General features: G+C 37.2%; 1 protein-coding gene across 6 annotated transcripts in view; it reads left to right on the forward strand.

Annotated features, from left to right (window-relative positions):
- Nucleotides 1-16,523, forward strand: part of COL14A1 (collagen type XIV alpha 1 chain) — a 126,856-nt gene that overhangs the window by 68,286 nt on the left and 42,047 nt on the right. For all 6 annotated transcript variants that reach the window (XR_010828773.1, XM_066990694.1, XM_066990696.1 and 3 more), the window contains 10 exons: nucleotides 600-716; nucleotides 2,601-2,747; nucleotides 5,131-5,205; nucleotides 6,551-6,690; nucleotides 7,590-7,713; nucleotides 8,866-9,009; nucleotides 11,005-11,169; nucleotides 12,643-12,681; nucleotides 12,896-13,034; nucleotides 15,430-15,572. Coding sequence is in view for 5 of the 6 variants with exons in the window: in XM_066990694.1 (XP_066846795.1) it covers nucleotides 600-716; nucleotides 2,601-2,747; nucleotides 5,131-5,205; nucleotides 6,551-6,690; nucleotides 7,590-7,713; nucleotides 8,866-9,009; nucleotides 11,005-11,169; nucleotides 12,643-12,681; nucleotides 12,896-13,034; nucleotides 15,430-15,572 (1,233 nt within the window). In the remaining variant the exon portion in view is untranslated. The remainder of the gene's footprint in view (nucleotides 1-599; nucleotides 717-2,600; nucleotides 2,748-5,130; nucleotides 5,206-6,550; nucleotides 6,691-7,589; nucleotides 7,714-8,865; nucleotides 9,010-11,004; nucleotides 11,170-12,642; nucleotides 12,682-12,895; nucleotides 13,035-15,429; nucleotides 15,573-16,523) is intronic.

Here is a 16,523-nt window from a genome sequence, read left to right on the forward strand (position 1 = left end):
GGTTGGAAGGCACGTTAAAGATCACCCAGTTCCAACCCCCCTGCCGTAGGCAGGGATGCCACCCACCAGCCCAGGTTGCCCAAGGCCCCATGTAGCCTGGCCTTTAGCACCTCCAGGGAGGGGGCATCCACAGCTTCTCTGGGCAACCTGTGCCTGTGCCTCACCACCCTCTGAGTGAAGAAAGACATTTGCCTAAAAATAGATACAAACCTCTTTAATGGAAAATCTGTTTACTCTTTTTTTCTTTTCTCTAGCTCCATATATAAAAGTATAATTAATATTTATATCTCTAAATCTCAATTTATTTTAAAGTAGATTTTTGGCAGAAGTAGTGCTTTTATAATACTTTTATACTGATTTTTAGTGACTGCCTTTTTAGCAGCGTTCATTATTTAGTCTTAACTACATTGACTGAAGTTTCTAAATTCTGATCTGAAAATTCACATATTTTTCCTCCCTTTTTTGGTTTTATTGATGACATTTTTGTAAGCAGCCTTTAAAATTATTTTTTTTAAATGACTTTTATAATTCTGTTGTCGCTTTTTCTCGTGTGTCATATTTGAGGAATAAATCTAGTTTTTTTAATATTTAATTTTCAGTGTACCTGGGTGTGACAGATCTGGATGCATATCAAGTCCGCATGACTAGTCTCTGTGCTCAGTGGCAGCTTCACAGACATGCTACTGCATACAGAGTAGTTTTAGAATCGCTTGTGGGTAAGTTACTAAATCGTTTGATATACATTTGCAGCCCAACCCAGAGAACTGAATTGCATGAGTTAAGAAATTGTATGTGGTCAGACCTGTAGACTGGCTCTGGGAAGACTGGAAGTGATGGACAGAAGGAAGAGTTATCTACACATTGAAAGTTTCAGGACATCTCTGTCCTTTTACATCAAATAGATGTTAACTCGTCCTTTTTATTGGTGGGAGTTTTATCTGTCAGTAGAAGATATGTGATTACATGAGCTCTTCACTGGTGTAAGAGACAGACAAAAATGAAGTGAATGCATTTAAGATTGTAAATAAGCCCATCAGGGATCACTCTGTAGGATTAGGGGAGGGAAGAAGGGAGGGAAAACTCTGATTGAATCCAGACCATGTTCACAGTCAGAACAGGGTCCAGTTTTGTCTGTTCTCATGCAGCTGGTTGTTAACTGTAGATTGCAGTAATGTTACTCATCTGGATAAGCATGAGGTGTTTTTATGTGGCAACACGTGGTGTCTTGATGCTTTTAGCAAAGGCTATATAGAAAGTGAAATATACTTTCTTCTGTTTCACTGTGATTCTCACGTGTAGCCAGAAGAGGTTATGGAGACGTCACTGTTTGTGCAGAGTAATTTTCTTATCCCCAGTAGACATGAAAGAACTTTTGAATGGTGACAAATTAGAAGCTTGGATAACTTGAGAGAAGTGTAGTTAATAACATTTAATGACATCAAAGTTATCATGAAAAGTAATACTAATTTGATTACAAAAGAATAATGACATTTCTGTGCTATGGCAAATAGGTGGTGATACGGTTTATTTGAAGGCCTGAAATACAGACAAGCTATTCTGAAAGCAGAGGTCTTTGCTGACTCAAGAGAGCACAGATTTTCTTCTCAGCTGGGAGCTAGACAGTATTCTGTTTTCTTGGTGCCTCATTCCTCATCTATATAACTGCCAGAACTGTTTTAACTGAGCCAGAATTGTTTTAACTGAGCCAAGAGAGCCTAAATATGAGCAAAATGAGCTGAAGTGTGAACAATTGCCTCTTAATAACATCTATCGTGAAGAATTTTGATTGTCAGATAGGGTATGTGTCTCATCCAGGCAGTGATCATCTATTTTTATACTAATCTAATGCATCCTGATAAGCATCAGATGTTTTTTTCCCTTGGCAGTGAATGACTGGCATTTTGTGTTTATACTCTGTCGAATGTGAGAGCAGTTGCTTGTATATTTCACTGTAATACTTCTTGCTGCTACAGAATATGAATTGTGCTGAAGGTTTTCTTTTTATTATTAAAATATGCCTGAAGCTATTTCCAGCATCTAGGCTTTTTCCATTGTCAACATTTTTTCCAGTTCAGAATTTAATGGAATTTATCTGAAAACCCTATAAAACCCTATTCCTTAACCAACATATTTAATGGTTACTAGTGGAAGCTTGAGTACAATATGTAGTTCAGTCTCTTTTGCAATTACTAAGCAGATTACAGACTCTGAGAACCAGAGGCATAGACAAAAGATGCTGTGGAATTGCATAATGCAACAATTCCTCATTAGACTCTGATAATTTAGGACCAGATCCAAAGCCCATTGATGACAGTGTTAGTGTTTTTATTAGCTTCAGTGCAAGGGGTGAAATTCATCTCCTTTCCTGCAGATATCTGACACATCCCTCAGCTCCTACTTAATATGAAGGATGGAATGTCACAGAGACCTCTGCACAGAGGTGAATTTCAAGAAATAAGGCAGCATCTGGTTTATAGATTTATGTCAACCACTTGTCCTTCATCTGCTGTCATGTTCCCTTCTAATTTCAGACTTACATTGCACTATTCAATAAAACAGCAAAGGAAACTATGTGTTAATGATTTCTTTTTTGATTCCAGATGGGAAAAAGCAAGAGGTAAATCTTGGTGGAGGGACGCCTAGACATTGTTTCTTTGAACTAATGCCTGGGACTGAATATAAAATCAGTGTCCACACACAGCTTCAGGAGATAGAGGGCCCTGCTGTGAGCATCATGGAGACAACATGTGAGTAAAGCAGATCCGAGTTCAGCTAGCAGCAATAATGATTGATTGCTTCTGCTTTTTTTTTCGCTTCTTGCCTACAAATGTGCTGTTCCTACACAGTTTTGTTTAGCTGAGATTTTAGTTTTTTGGCTACAACGTGACTCCTCTGCAGAAGTACACAAAAGGCTGCTTTCTCCAGTGGATTCTTACTCCACAGCTTTGTATTATTAGTGAATTCACATTCAGCAACTGTACTGGACTTCTTAATGAGAATGAAACAGGGACAGTGGATTAGATCCTTTCACAACATGTCCTGCTGGGGGATACTCAGAAAGTCTGTGACTTTGTAAAAAGAAAAAGAAAAAATACAGAAAAACGAAGCAAACAGAAACAGAAATAGAGATTGTTTTGTATGCTGCAGCTCTTGTCATTTAGAAAAATTTTTACCATGTGTTGTGTCTGAATATTATGCAGTTAAATGGGACTTTGATATCCAATCTACTTATGTATCTTAACAGAAGAAAAACAACCTTTGTTTTATTCTCAGTAACATGAGACAGGCAAAAAAAAAAATAAAAAGCCAGCAAAACAGCCCTTGTAGCTGTTTCTACTCTCATGAGTTCAAAATACTGTGAAAGAAAATACAGGATGAACAGAATGAAATAAACATACTCAAATGTCTCAAATTTCTTCAAGCCTGCTTCCAGTCTAGGTGATCCACTTCTCATACTACATTACTGTACACCACAGTGCTGTTACCCTTCTCTCAGGGCAGATAATATTTATCATTTTACCCTCCAAGTTCACCTGTCCATACTGAAGGTTAATATATAGGAAGAACTTCCACAGTGTATGATTCCAGTTCTCCACTTCTCGGTTCTCCAGGCTTCATTCTCATCAGAGGCTCAGAGCAGGGAGAGATAAGCAAAGATTCTCCAGATATTTTGGAGGAATGCATTTTGTGCGCTCTGTGTTTCAGGGAGTTAGGAGGAGAAATCAGGAAGAGCACACTTTGGTCTACATGTCCATTTGAGAAAGATGGTTTGTCATGTAAGCGGATTATTGTATCACATCAGAAAGGGACATGGTTTCAGAGCAGCCTCCACCTCTCTGTTGCTCAGAGGGCAGGTTTTGAGTCACAGTACTGCAACTTGTGACTTTCTAAATGGAAGCTCCTGGCCTTCTGTGTCCATGGAGGTGCTGGACTTTAGTTTCTTTGTACGTGATTCAGAGGCTTGGCCCTCTCTCATGCTGAAGCCAATGGAAAGGATCACATCAGTTTCAGTTGGAGTGAAACTGGTTGTAGACATGGGGTGTGTAATGAATCCTGTTTGTGCTGATCTTTCCCAAAGACAGCTGTCTTTTTTGAAGTTGTTTATCTAACTCTATCCATTGTCTATAAACATCACAGATATAGCAAACACCAAGTAGTTGAAGGAAAGATGTTATGTCACCTGTTGCTTCTTATGACAATTGCATTGACAAAACTTGAAAAAAAATGCTGTTGAACCAAAGTGGAAACTTTTCCTCAGCTGTAGATGTGGAAGTCAACACATGTGCATGTTATCTCTGAGAATTCAGCCAAGGCTGTATTAAAATAGACTGAACAGACATCTTGCATGCAACAAAAAGCTGTCAGTTAGTGGTCATGTAGTCAACTAGGTTTCTGGGAGGTTGTCATTTCAAAGCTTATTTTTAGAAGAAGGAAGAGACAGATTAACCAGTCTTCAGAAACTCTCTATGGCAATCTTCGTAAAAGTTGCTGCAAAAAAGGTTGCTGCGGAGCTGTGCTAGGAACTGCATTTCTAACTGGAAGCATAACTAGACATGTCTAAGCATAACATAACATGACTTTCACAGAATTCAGGAAAATTTTAATCAGGACAGGCTGTGGTTTGCTCTGGATGCAGGCACTGGCTTGCTCTTGCCCTATCTCTCCAAGTTTTGGATTGCAGGAATAATCTCTTCTTCCTCCCAGTGTGGGTAGAGACTTACTTTCTGTAATGAAGGGTTGGTTGTGGTCGGAAAGGAAAAGGATACCGACCTTTTACAAAATGAATTAAGAATACTGTGTCAAGAATAGTGCCGCCACATGGTCTGCTACACTGGGACACCCAGAGAGGGACAGTTCCTGTAGTAGTTCAGCAATACATCGTGCCGTTCAGAATGAAATGCACCCACTAATTGCTTTATAATAGTTCCATCCTTATTCAGGTGCTCGTTAGAGGAAGACATTACATGCATACACTCACCTACCTTTTTTTTTTTCCAGTTGCATAACTAGTTAGTTAGAGATAATGAATTTAAAATATGGGGATGAGTAGAAAATACAGTGTTTAATATAGATAAAATATATTGGGATTGTCTTTCAAGCATTTTTATATTTCTTCCTTTTATTCTCAAGTACCATTTCCAACTCAGCCACCAACTTCTCCTTCAACAACATCTCCACCACCTACAATCCCTCCTGCAAAAGAGGGTAAGTGCTTCATGTGGGGGTTTATAATAATTTTAAGGTGTTGATGCAGTGTTTTCTGCTTCTGACACTATTTTTAGACCTTTGGGGGTCAGTTTTCAGAATGCATTTGCTATGACTACACTGTTAAGGCAGCTGGCTTAAACTTAATGAGCCAAAAGTCTGCAATTGTTATTGTATTGTTGAAATTTGCAGAAAAGAGGGTTAATGTCTGTGGGATTTTCTTTTTACACAACTCCTAAACCATACATGTTTTGCAACTGAAGCAGATATCCTAGGGGTAATTAAACTTCTAAAACAGCTTGATTTTAAAAAATATGTCTACTTTAGTTAATGACAAAATTGTTGGCTGTGTTCAGGCTCTCCTCTTTAAATGTAGACTTCCTTTTATTTATCAACTGAACATGTAGTGTTTTGTACAGTCTCATAAATATTTCTGTGAGGGGAGCATTATTGTTGGAGACTGAGGGCCAAATCCGTCAGCTTGAAGTGGCTTGCAGCACTTCAGAATTTAATCCCTGAGTACAGGAAAAAAAGACCTTGTGTGTGTGTGTGTTTTAGAACTGCATAGCATCATTTTTCTTTTTTTTTAAGCCAAGTAGTAATCAGCAGAAAACTAGAAATACAGGTATGTATCTTCCTGTCCCAGTCTCTGGATGTAGATGAATGTTTTTCTTCAAGATGAAATATGTTTTAAAACTAACCTTGCTTTGAGACTGTTTGATTCTGACCCTGAGCAATAGACTTGGATTCTGTAGTGTAGTGTGCTGGAGTTTCCCAGTTTCCAGGAAAGAGTGAGCAACTTGTGTGGGCATGTGTACAGCTCTGCAGAATATTTTGCACAAGAGCATGCTGAAATAAGATGATATGGGGGATACCTGCACTGCTCCTTAATATTGCAGTTATAGAGGAGTGAGCACTAGGCACTACAGAGCTCAGTGAACAGTTTTGAATGGACTTGTTTCCACAGGAAGCCTCTACAGTGGAGTACAGATTCTCTCCTATTGCTTACTGTGTCATGGAAAGAGTCTGGGATTGTGTAAATGCATGTGTGACTTTATTTAACAACCTAAATAAAAATGGTCACCCAGATTTTAAATAACTGTTAGGGCCTGAATGTGTATTCTGTGATAGGATCTGTCGGTGCCCATCATTCACCCCTTGTGGAGGTCAGCTGGTTCTACACTTGCACTGAAATCAGTGCCAGCAGGTCTGTGTGCTAAAACATTATTAACTAATGTTTAAAAAAGGCTTTGCATAACAGTAATATTTTCTTAAGTAATTTATGAGATTTCCCGAGGAGTTGAGGTGTTGCTCTAATTCTAGAACACTTGCTTTTCTTTCCCAGTGTGCAAAGCAGCCAAAGCTGACCTAGCGTTCCTGGTGGATGGGTCCTGGAGTATTGGAGATGACAATTTCAATAAAATAATTAACTTTCTGTATAGCACTGTTGGAGCTTTGGATAAGATTGGCCCTGATGGAACTCAGGTAATCAATGTAGAGGGACAGGGAGGGTATGTGCGCTATACAGGGCAGTTTACATTAGCACCAGAAAAGAGTTATTGACATCATTTCACAATTCTTTTGAAAACATAAACTGCCTTATGACGGTATTTGTTTAATATCTCATTTTATACATCCCATATGGTAAAATTCATGACATGAATTTCGCTAGCATGAAGGCTAAGTATCACTTTAGTCACCTCTGAATTGGTCATGTCTATGCCTAAATAAGCTAAAAATTCCATTGATAATAAAAATTAAAGGTTACTTTAGTTCATTTATCACCCACGGTGCTTCAGAAGATTATGTGCATCATGCATGCTTAGTTTAAACATGTGAGTATCTCCTTTCAACTCGGGAACACCACTTACAGACTATGAAGTTTAATACATTTTGTGCATTGTAGAGATTCAGTATATAGTATTGAAGTGCACTCTCTGGACTCGAATGGCACCATACTTGGGAGAGGCAATATTGAAGAATATGTTCTTGCGTATTTCTATTACTTGCTTCAGTATTGCTCCCTGACTGTAAGTTGCTATTCACTCATGGAGACTGAATAAAGTCCCTGCAGTTCTGTGTGAGTAACTGTACACGTGTACTGTAACTAGGATTTTGCTTTTGGGTTGGATTGGGAGTATTTTTGCCACAGTGGGTATTACTTTTCTCATCCTGCTGAAAGTATCAGGTGGCTGCCAAAGCTGCAGAGAGTAAAACTAAATTTTATTTAGTGAAAGCTTCTTAAAAAGAAAAAAGTTCTGCATTCAATTTAAGGATAAAGCAAAGTTACGAGATAAATCCCTGTTTTAAATGCTCTGATCGCTTACTTTTTGCTGATGCACTGGGTGGTGCTTTAATAATGAACATATCTTCTGTATGCACAGGTGGCAATAATTCAATTCAGTGATGATCCCAGGACAGAATTTAAATTGAATGCATACAAAACAAAAGAGACGCTTCTTGAGGCTATTCAGAAAATAGCCTACAAAGGAGGAAATACAAAAACAGGTGAGAAAGGTCATGGTTATGATGCAGATTTTCTTCCTGCTGCTCTCTGTACAGCATTTCGATTCCATTTGTTAAGTAGTTTAAGGTATCAGTGCAAAAACAGTGAGAACATAGTATCTCCAGCCTGGAGATGAAAGGTAGTGCTTTGGCGTTAGAAAATCTTTGGAATCTGTGGTTTACATCCCTCCCCACCTACTGCTGGGCACTCATGCCTTTGACTAACAGTGAGTTCAAGGATCAGGGAGAGAGGGAGGACAGGAGAGCGAGTTAGGCAGAAGTGAGTGACTTTGGGGATTGTGGAAGTTGAAATGGAGAGTAATCTGAAATCAACTTGGCAAGAGCAAAAGTGAGAGGAGAGAGAAGGTGGGAGGGAGCTTGCAGAGCGTGTAGGAAAATAGTGGACAAAGTGGAGGGTCTGTTTGGTTAAATGCCAGGACAGTTGAACCTCAGTGGTATGTTTAAGACTGCGCTGGGTGAAGAGGTCTGTAAACTGAATGTAGTTACATTTTAATTAATCCCTTAGGATAGCTCTCTGATGTGAAGAAATTAAAGATGAGAACTGAAAGGTTTAAAGTCTGAGTTGGAAAACATATGTTTTATTATTCTGAGACTGCACAGAAATTTCAAGCAGCTGTTGCATTGCATCAAATCTCAGTAGTGTCAAAATGACACGTTTTCGATTTTCTCAAGAAAATGCTACAATGGCACTTTCAGTTGCTACCTGGACATGCCCTACAATGCAGAAAGAGAAGACTTTCTTCTCTCTAACCTGCAGAGAGTACCCTTTTCTAACCATGTCATGTTCTTGAACTTCATCTTCTGGATTGAAGAAACTGATGGCTGAAGCCATCGTATTTTCAAAGATTGGGGTCAAAATTAAACTTCTGAATCTCTAACACCCACTGAATGCACTAACTTACAGACTGCTGAGGACACAACAGGTCCTCCTGAAATCCATTTATAGCTAGGTCCTCAGCTTTCTTCAGTCTCATGATAATTATTCAGGTCTTAAATCATACTTCTGTGTAGACATTTTTGAGACAGAGTATGTGGAGATTTCTCCTTTTATTGATAGCTGACATCATATGAAAAGTCAATAGAAATCGAATATATGTCACAGGGAAAGCACACTGTCATTTTTTTCTTTTTCAGGCAAAGCCATTAAACATGCGAGAGAAATCTTGTTCACTGGAGAGGCAGGCATGAGAAGGGGCATTCCAAAGGTTTTGGTTGTCATTACTGATGGGCGATCACAGGACGATGTGAACAAAGTCTCCAGAGAAATGCAACTAGATGGTAAAATGTGTAGATTTAAGAATTATTCACATTTTCTTGTTTTTTTCATTACACATAACTACATAAGTTTAGACAAAAGATAAGGGTAATTTTTGCTCCAAAACAATTTCCAAGATTAAATAAGACAGCAAATGTTGAGAACCTCAGAATATCACTAGGATATGGTTAGATTCCGGATATATTTTTGTGATTAATATTACTGTTTTTCATTTTGGAAGCAATTCTAAAATCATGTAGCAGTTAATGGAATTGTTCCCATAATGGAGAATTTAGAGGGCATGATCCTAAGAAACTGCTGTTTTCTATGAAATGTAGTCTTACGGTAACCAGCAAATTGAACTGTTTTGTTTTCTGTACAAAAGGTCCTTTGAAGTTCTTCTGTTTGTTCTTTTGCTGGTTCTGATCTGCTCTCATCTTACAATAATTGCCTTTAGGATTTATTTATTTATTTATTTTTAACACTAATTTGGTTGGTTATGTAGAGTTGTTTATGTAGAAATGATTGATACTAAGGGTTGTATCAAAATCATAAGGACACAGTGTGCCACACAGAATGAAACTTAAGGACAGGAGAAAAAAGCCATAATCATTCTGATTGGAGGAGATCTAAGAAGAAATTAGATTTGTGCTTTTTAAGTTGCCTTTAGGCTTCGGGAGCTCTGAAGGTACCAGGGTATATTACTGATTACTGAAATCCAATGTAGTCATTGAGCTTCATTGCCTGCTTGTATCATTGTTAGATGTTGAGTTCAGTGCCTTTGCAAATAACATATTGCAAAACAGTAGAGCATGGATAACTTGTTTTAAACAGCAATCAAGAAACCAACCTCTGTATTTGTCATTAAATTGGAATCTGTCCCTAAACAAATAAACACGAAAACATGTTTAACTGTCAGGTAAGTTTTGCGGTTGCCTTATTATCTATTAGACTTGGAACGACCTTGAGAGGAGAAGGCATATCACGGGTATTCAGTTGCTGACTGGGACATGTCAACCTAGTTACCCTAGACAAATAACTTCCTGCCTCCCATTTCCTTTTGTGCATGTTGCCTTCTCAGGCTGCAGCTAGGTTGGAGCAGGTACTGACTTGTATCTGTGATAGAGACCAGCATGAAGAGATGCTGATGTTGGATGAGACATGAAGTTGTTGTTATAATATATTAAACCAAAGTTTTGTTATGCAAAAAGCTCTGCAGAAGGTAACAAAGGCCCCTGGGCCTCATTCAAACTTAAAGAAAATACTGTTTGACTAGAGTAAATTTGGGCCTGGGCCATACATGTCCATTAATAATATTCAGGCTGATGCAGACAGGGTTTTTCTTTATGTTTTATGGGAAGGAAAATGTAGAAAACCTTTTGGTTAGTTTGCTGCTCATCAAACATATAGGATATAATTCCCATTTCCTTTCATTTCATTTATTTAAGTCTTTGAAGTCAGGCTCAAATTTCAAAATACATTCATGTCTAATACATAGAACAGATTTGACCAGTGCAGTTAAATTGTTGATGAAATGAGAATGCATTTCAGTGTTCACTCATGAGACAGCAGTAGCTTCAATATTCTGATTAATATATGGCACAGAACAAAATCTGTGAAAAACCTACAGGAAATTATTTTCTGTGCTTTGTATTTATGATATACTCAATGCATGGAGATTTTTATGTGTAATACAGCACGGTATTAAATTAGAGAAGCATTTAAACATATGCTGAAACTTTAAACAACTGAGTAATCTTATATGTCTTCAAAAAAACACTTGACCATTAATTTTACTTAACTGATTAAGCCCAAATGGCCAAAAGAAATATCTCACAGATAACGTATTACCTTTCTTTTTGATTACATGCATGCATTTTGTTGTGTGATAGGATAATAATAAAATTTCCAACATTGTATTTAATCAGGAAAGAGCCAATGCAAATACAGTTGTGTTCATATTTTATTTCCACTCCTCAAATGAATGACTCACAAGTGTGTTCTTTTTTGTTTTACAGGTTTCACCTTTTTTGCTATTGGAGTAGCCGATGCTGACTATTCAGAGTTAGTTAATATTGGCAGCAAGCCCAGTGAAAGACATGTCTTCTTTGTGGATGACTTTGATGCCTTTACAAAGATCGAAGATGAGCTGATCACTTTTGTTTGTGAAACTGCATCAGCAAGTTAGCCATTTGATTTATACTTGCTTCTAAAATAAATGCTAAATACTGTGGGGGGTTTTGTAACTATTTCTTATTAAGAGGTATTCTTGAAAATAGATCTTTTAAGCATAATTTAATACAGGTATTGTAACTCTAATGCTATTTCCATAGAAGATTAATGAGATTAAGTTGTTACGACTTCAAAATAATTAATGGTTGTTTGCCATAAATCTAGAATAGATCCACTGGTTGTAAGAAAGTTTCTTCAGATTCAAAACATTGTTAATGGTTCAGAATTTAGTCATAAAAAGTTAATTGCATTTTATTTTGTGTGCTTTAACCATATGTAGGAGCAGAGTTAGCTACATTCATCTTTATTCCAATCACAAGATTAATTTATTACCGGAGACCCAAATGTTAATGTTTATATTATCATAGAAACTAGAAGAGTTGTGGCCTACGGAAAAGAGTAGAACAGGCCCATACTCTGAAATCTATGAAAATGCCACACTTCAGACTCTTTATGAAAAGGACGGGGAAGACATTCTGGAAAAACACCTAACGGTTACAGGTCAATAATTCACGTGGTTTTAGCTGTATGCCCCCAAAATGTATAAGCCAGGAAGTAGGCAGTGTTAATCACTTGTGATTTTAAAGAGTCCTTGTGCATGGGACGGTGAGTTGTCAGAGATGGTAAACACAAGATTGTTGCTTGTATCCCAGCAATTCTTTGTTTATGACCATAGTCTCTACTTTCAATGGTAGAGATAACTTTGAATGTTGAGAATACTCAATGGTAGCATTTATTTGTCTTTTGAGCTTGTATTCCAAAAGTGATCTCCAAATATAAGTCCCTAGGGTGCCATATTTGACACTCTGCATCTAGGCTTATTGATTTCCCAAGCCACCTTTCCTGGAAGAGATTAGTGTGCTTTCTTACCTGCCAGAAGAGAGATAAAAACCAGACTTGCACCTAAATGTGTGCACACATCTTAAGGACTGTGTGCATCACTGGTCTCTGTCTCTCATGAAGGAGTTCAAAAAGGTACAGAGAATTCCAGCTAAAGGAATTGAGCTGGAGCTGAAGTTAGGTTGAAATGCACAGATAAAGAACAGGGGGCATTTGGTTAAAACCTAATATAAGTAATACTTTTTTTACTCAGTGGGCAGTGAATTTGTTGCCACGAGAGAGGTTTTGAAGACAGGTTTGTAGAAAGATTAAACATTCGTGGACAACAGATCAGTAAAGGGATGTTATATGGAGCATGCAGGAATATACCCTTTGACAACTTTGATACAACCATTGTGGATCCTGAGGAGTAAAACTGAATGGAGTGATGGAGTGGAAAGTGGCCAGACTTGCATGCGTTTCCTTAACAGCATCTCCTTTTGCCACTGTTGGGGATAGAGTACTGAGCTGAGTAGACCATTTTTTTGACCTAGTAGAACATCTCTTATATCCTTAAACGTTTCTTTCCTTATTTTTTTTTTCAGCCTGTCCACTGGTAACTAAAGATGGCAACAATTTTGCAGGTACGCTATTTTTGTGTTTGTTTTTTTTCTGGATTTATGGATTTTTTTATTACATTATTTTCTCAGTATTAGGCAATAAAATTCCCTTTATGTTAACAGCTGTTATACAGATGGTGATATGAAACTGATGCAATCGACTTTGTCTTTTTTTTTTCCTGTAAATCGGTGTTAATTTAATTTAAATTAATAGAATGTATATTTTGGTGCCTTGCAGGATTTAAAATGATGGAAATGTTTGGCTTGGTTGAAAAGGAGTTTTCAGCTGTTGAAGGGGTTTCGATGGAACCTGGTACATTTAACGTTTACCCATGCTACAGACTGCACAAGGATGCTCTGGTGTCCCAACCTACCAAGTATGACTTTATATGTAAATATTTGTAAAATACACAAAGATGATTGTCCAGTGCAGGCAATTATTCATTTTAAGGGTTGGTATTTTCATATCAGAAGAGCAGAGAGGCTAGTTCACATCTACCTTATAAATAGGAAGAGCATTTGGTGTCCCAAGTCCTCAACCAGTTTTCTTCAAAAATAACAGTTGTGGGTAAAAGTAGGTAAACTCACTAGCTATTTGGAGTTTCCTCTATGAGCCAATTTCAGGCACGTGCAAGTTTGGCACCTAGCAATTCCACACAGGCATATGTCAGTAGTACTTTGTGAAAGATATCTTTGGAAAGTGGGTTGAGGTCTCAGAGTGCAGAATGGCCTATTGTTAGGAAGGGTATCACTAGAAATTATCCTGGAAGCTGTTGGTAGTCTATTAAGGTTTACCTTTGCCCAAAGTGAGTGGAAAGGGAGAGAGAAAGAGAAAGAATTGTAGTCTGAGTTGGAGTAGGAAGCTGCTTTAGGTCCCTAACTGAATCAATCTATATCCATCCATGAATTCAGAAGAAGGTTATCCTCCTAATGCTAAAATGAGTGTGTGAACACTTCCCAGTGCCTTCCTGAGAGCCAGGATGTAGTTCAGTATCAATGTCCTGGCAGTTCAGACTATGTCCTGGCAGAGATGTGAAGACAGTGAGGGAACCTCCCACAGAACTTCTACATTTGTTCCTCAGAGAGGAAGTGATGGAAAAATCTCTACTTCTTCTCTGAGCAGTGTGCACGTTATGTTTGATTCCACCTCGTCCAGTCTCCCCAGTTTGTGTTAAGTGGCACCAGAGAAAAGTAGTGGCCCTAACACTTCCCATGGAAAGTGTTAAAAGGATTAAGGATTTCTTAGCTGAGGTAAATAACAAAGAACAACAGTGGGAAAAGTTTTTTAAATTTTGTATTTGAAGTCGTCTTTAGTCTTTTTGTGTGATTATCCTATTATGTCACAGTTGGAGCCATGGTTTTTGGAGCTGTGTCGTATTCTCCCTGTTTAGTTTCCTTCTGAGTCTAGATGGAGTAGAATTTCCAGGGATTAGCATTTCTCACCTCTTTTTCCTTTTCTGCTTCTTCCTGATTGGATCTGCTGCATTTAAATACTCTTACCTAGCTGCCACCCCAGCACAATATTACTGCTTCATTAGGCATTCAGTCTCTTTCGTGGTTCAGAATACTTTTCTCTTGACAATCTACAGGTATGTCTGAATAATACCACTTTTTTTTTCTCATCTCATCTGTGCATGTAATGCCATTAATGCTCCTTATTAATTCATTAATACTCCTATTCTGTATTCCCAAACATTGTGCTTTCCCCACCCTACTTATTGAATTTTGTTTTGTTATCTCTTTTTAGAATGGGCATACTTTAAGGCTTTGTTCTTACACCTGTTTAATTCTCTCTATCTTTTCTCTCTGGGAAGTGAATGCAATATTGCTTTTGGTCATCTACAGACCGTTGTGTGGTATTGTTCGTATATCACATTTAACTCTTTCCCTAGCATGATACATATCTCTACATATTAAAAGTGCCAGAAGACCTTTAGGTGGAAAGGATCATATTTTGGGAAAAGAAATGGATTATATAAACTTTTCAGGCTTCTTCCAAATCCCTTTACCATGATTTAAGGAATTAGGCTAATTAACATTTTCAATATACAGACAGTCATTTCAGACATTTCTTTGTCCCACCCTGGGATTTGACAATGAAAGGTAAAATTAAATTGGAAGTACTAAATAACAAGCTTCAGAAATGAAATAAAGTAACATGCTTCTTTTATATCATAAACTTCCTATATCTTCCTCAAGAATTCTAGGAGACCAGGTTATATATCTGTATTTATGGTCTGTTTTGACTGCACATTGTTATATGTTGGCTTTGAAATGTATAAACTGCATTCCCTGTAATATACAAAGCATCCTGAAACATTGTATGTTGTTCCAAATTTCTATCCATTATTTAATGACAAAGGACACTTCTATTGATATAGGTCTTCCAAGCAACTTCTGTTTTCATTGTCTGTTAATTCCAAAAATAGTGAAGGTCTTGCACATGGCTACTATGTTTTACAAGCCTTTAACATAATAAATTTCAATTTTATTTCAAACTGACCTCTGATTTGATCTCCAAATTTATTTTTAAAAGTTTAGGGCAACTTTTTAAATTTCAAGAGAAAAGATAAATTCCTCATTTTCCCTGAGTATTCTTTTGATAGCTATCTAGTTGATTAGATTTTACAAACACTTAATCATATTGCTTCTCATTCTTCATTTCCAAAGACAAATATAGAGTGATACAAAATGCACTAAGTGAACATCTGACGAGTTAAATCAGCAGATTTAATGCTTGTTTCAGTTTAAAAAACATTACTTCTTTTACAGGTATTTGCATCCTGAAGGTCTCCCTTCTGATTACACCATTACGTTTCTATTTCGCATACTTCCTGATACACCTCAAGAACCATTTGCTCTTTGGGAGATTTTAAATGAACAATATGAACCACTGGTTGGAGTTATTTTAGATAGTATGTATTTTAGACAGTATCTTATCTGTGATTTTTTTCTTTAACTATATGAATGGTTCATTCTGTGTCTGGAATGATTATTGCCAATGTTTTAATCTGCTGTTAGAACAACTACCTGAATTTTGAAGGTCACAGTCATGGTGGATGTTTTATATGTTGAATGGAACTGAGCTTAATTTGGAGTTGAAGTCAAATTTTGAGTACACTGCTGTAAATTGTAAGTAATGATACTGAAAACCATAGAGTTGCACCTGATGAAAATTGATGTAAATGAGATCTGATTCCTACTCATTTGCTTTAAAGTTTCCATTGCTCTGTATCTGGTCCTAACAGAATCTATCTTGATATATAACAGTGGTACTGACGGCAGGGCTTATGTAGGGGCGATATAATCTGGTGGATAACAGGTTTAGAGCTAGAGAAATGAAATCCTGATGACTCTTCATTTCTTCTTGATTGGAATTCCACAGCTATAAACAGCTATATATAATTTATAATTTAGAATGATTCAATATTTACTGTTGAAAAGATGCAGGTACTATGATAGCTGTTCTTTATAGCTGCTAATCTACCTTTAAAGTGTGATCTATTAGTACTGATCATTCCATCTTTCCTAGAATTTTTTGGTTATGTCATGTTGACATAGGTGGGAATTAGGCATTTATCTAGGCTGAGGATCTGTGCCTCAGTTTCTTGCTTAAGTCCCACAGAGAACTAGTGGGAGAGTGGGATCAGGTAGATGTATGAAGTAGACTCCCAAATATTGGCCTGTCCTTCCTGTCAAACCAGGAAAGAGCATTTTGACAACTCGTTACTTTTCCACACAAAATTTTGATTTTCATACTCATTCATAAGATAAGCAAATTTCAAAACGTTGAGCAAAATGGAATTCCTTTTCTTAAACAGTTCTACAAAATATATTTTTTTTGATGTCTTAGAAAAGATAACTGA

Source organism: Anser cygnoides, chromosome 2 (assembly GCF_040182565.1).
Source record: "Anser cygnoides isolate HZ-2024a breed goose chromosome 2, Taihu_goose_T2T_genome, whole genome shotgun sequence".
Classification (NCBI taxonomy): Eukaryota; Metazoa; Chordata; class Aves; order Anseriformes; family Anatidae; genus Anser; species Anser cygnoides.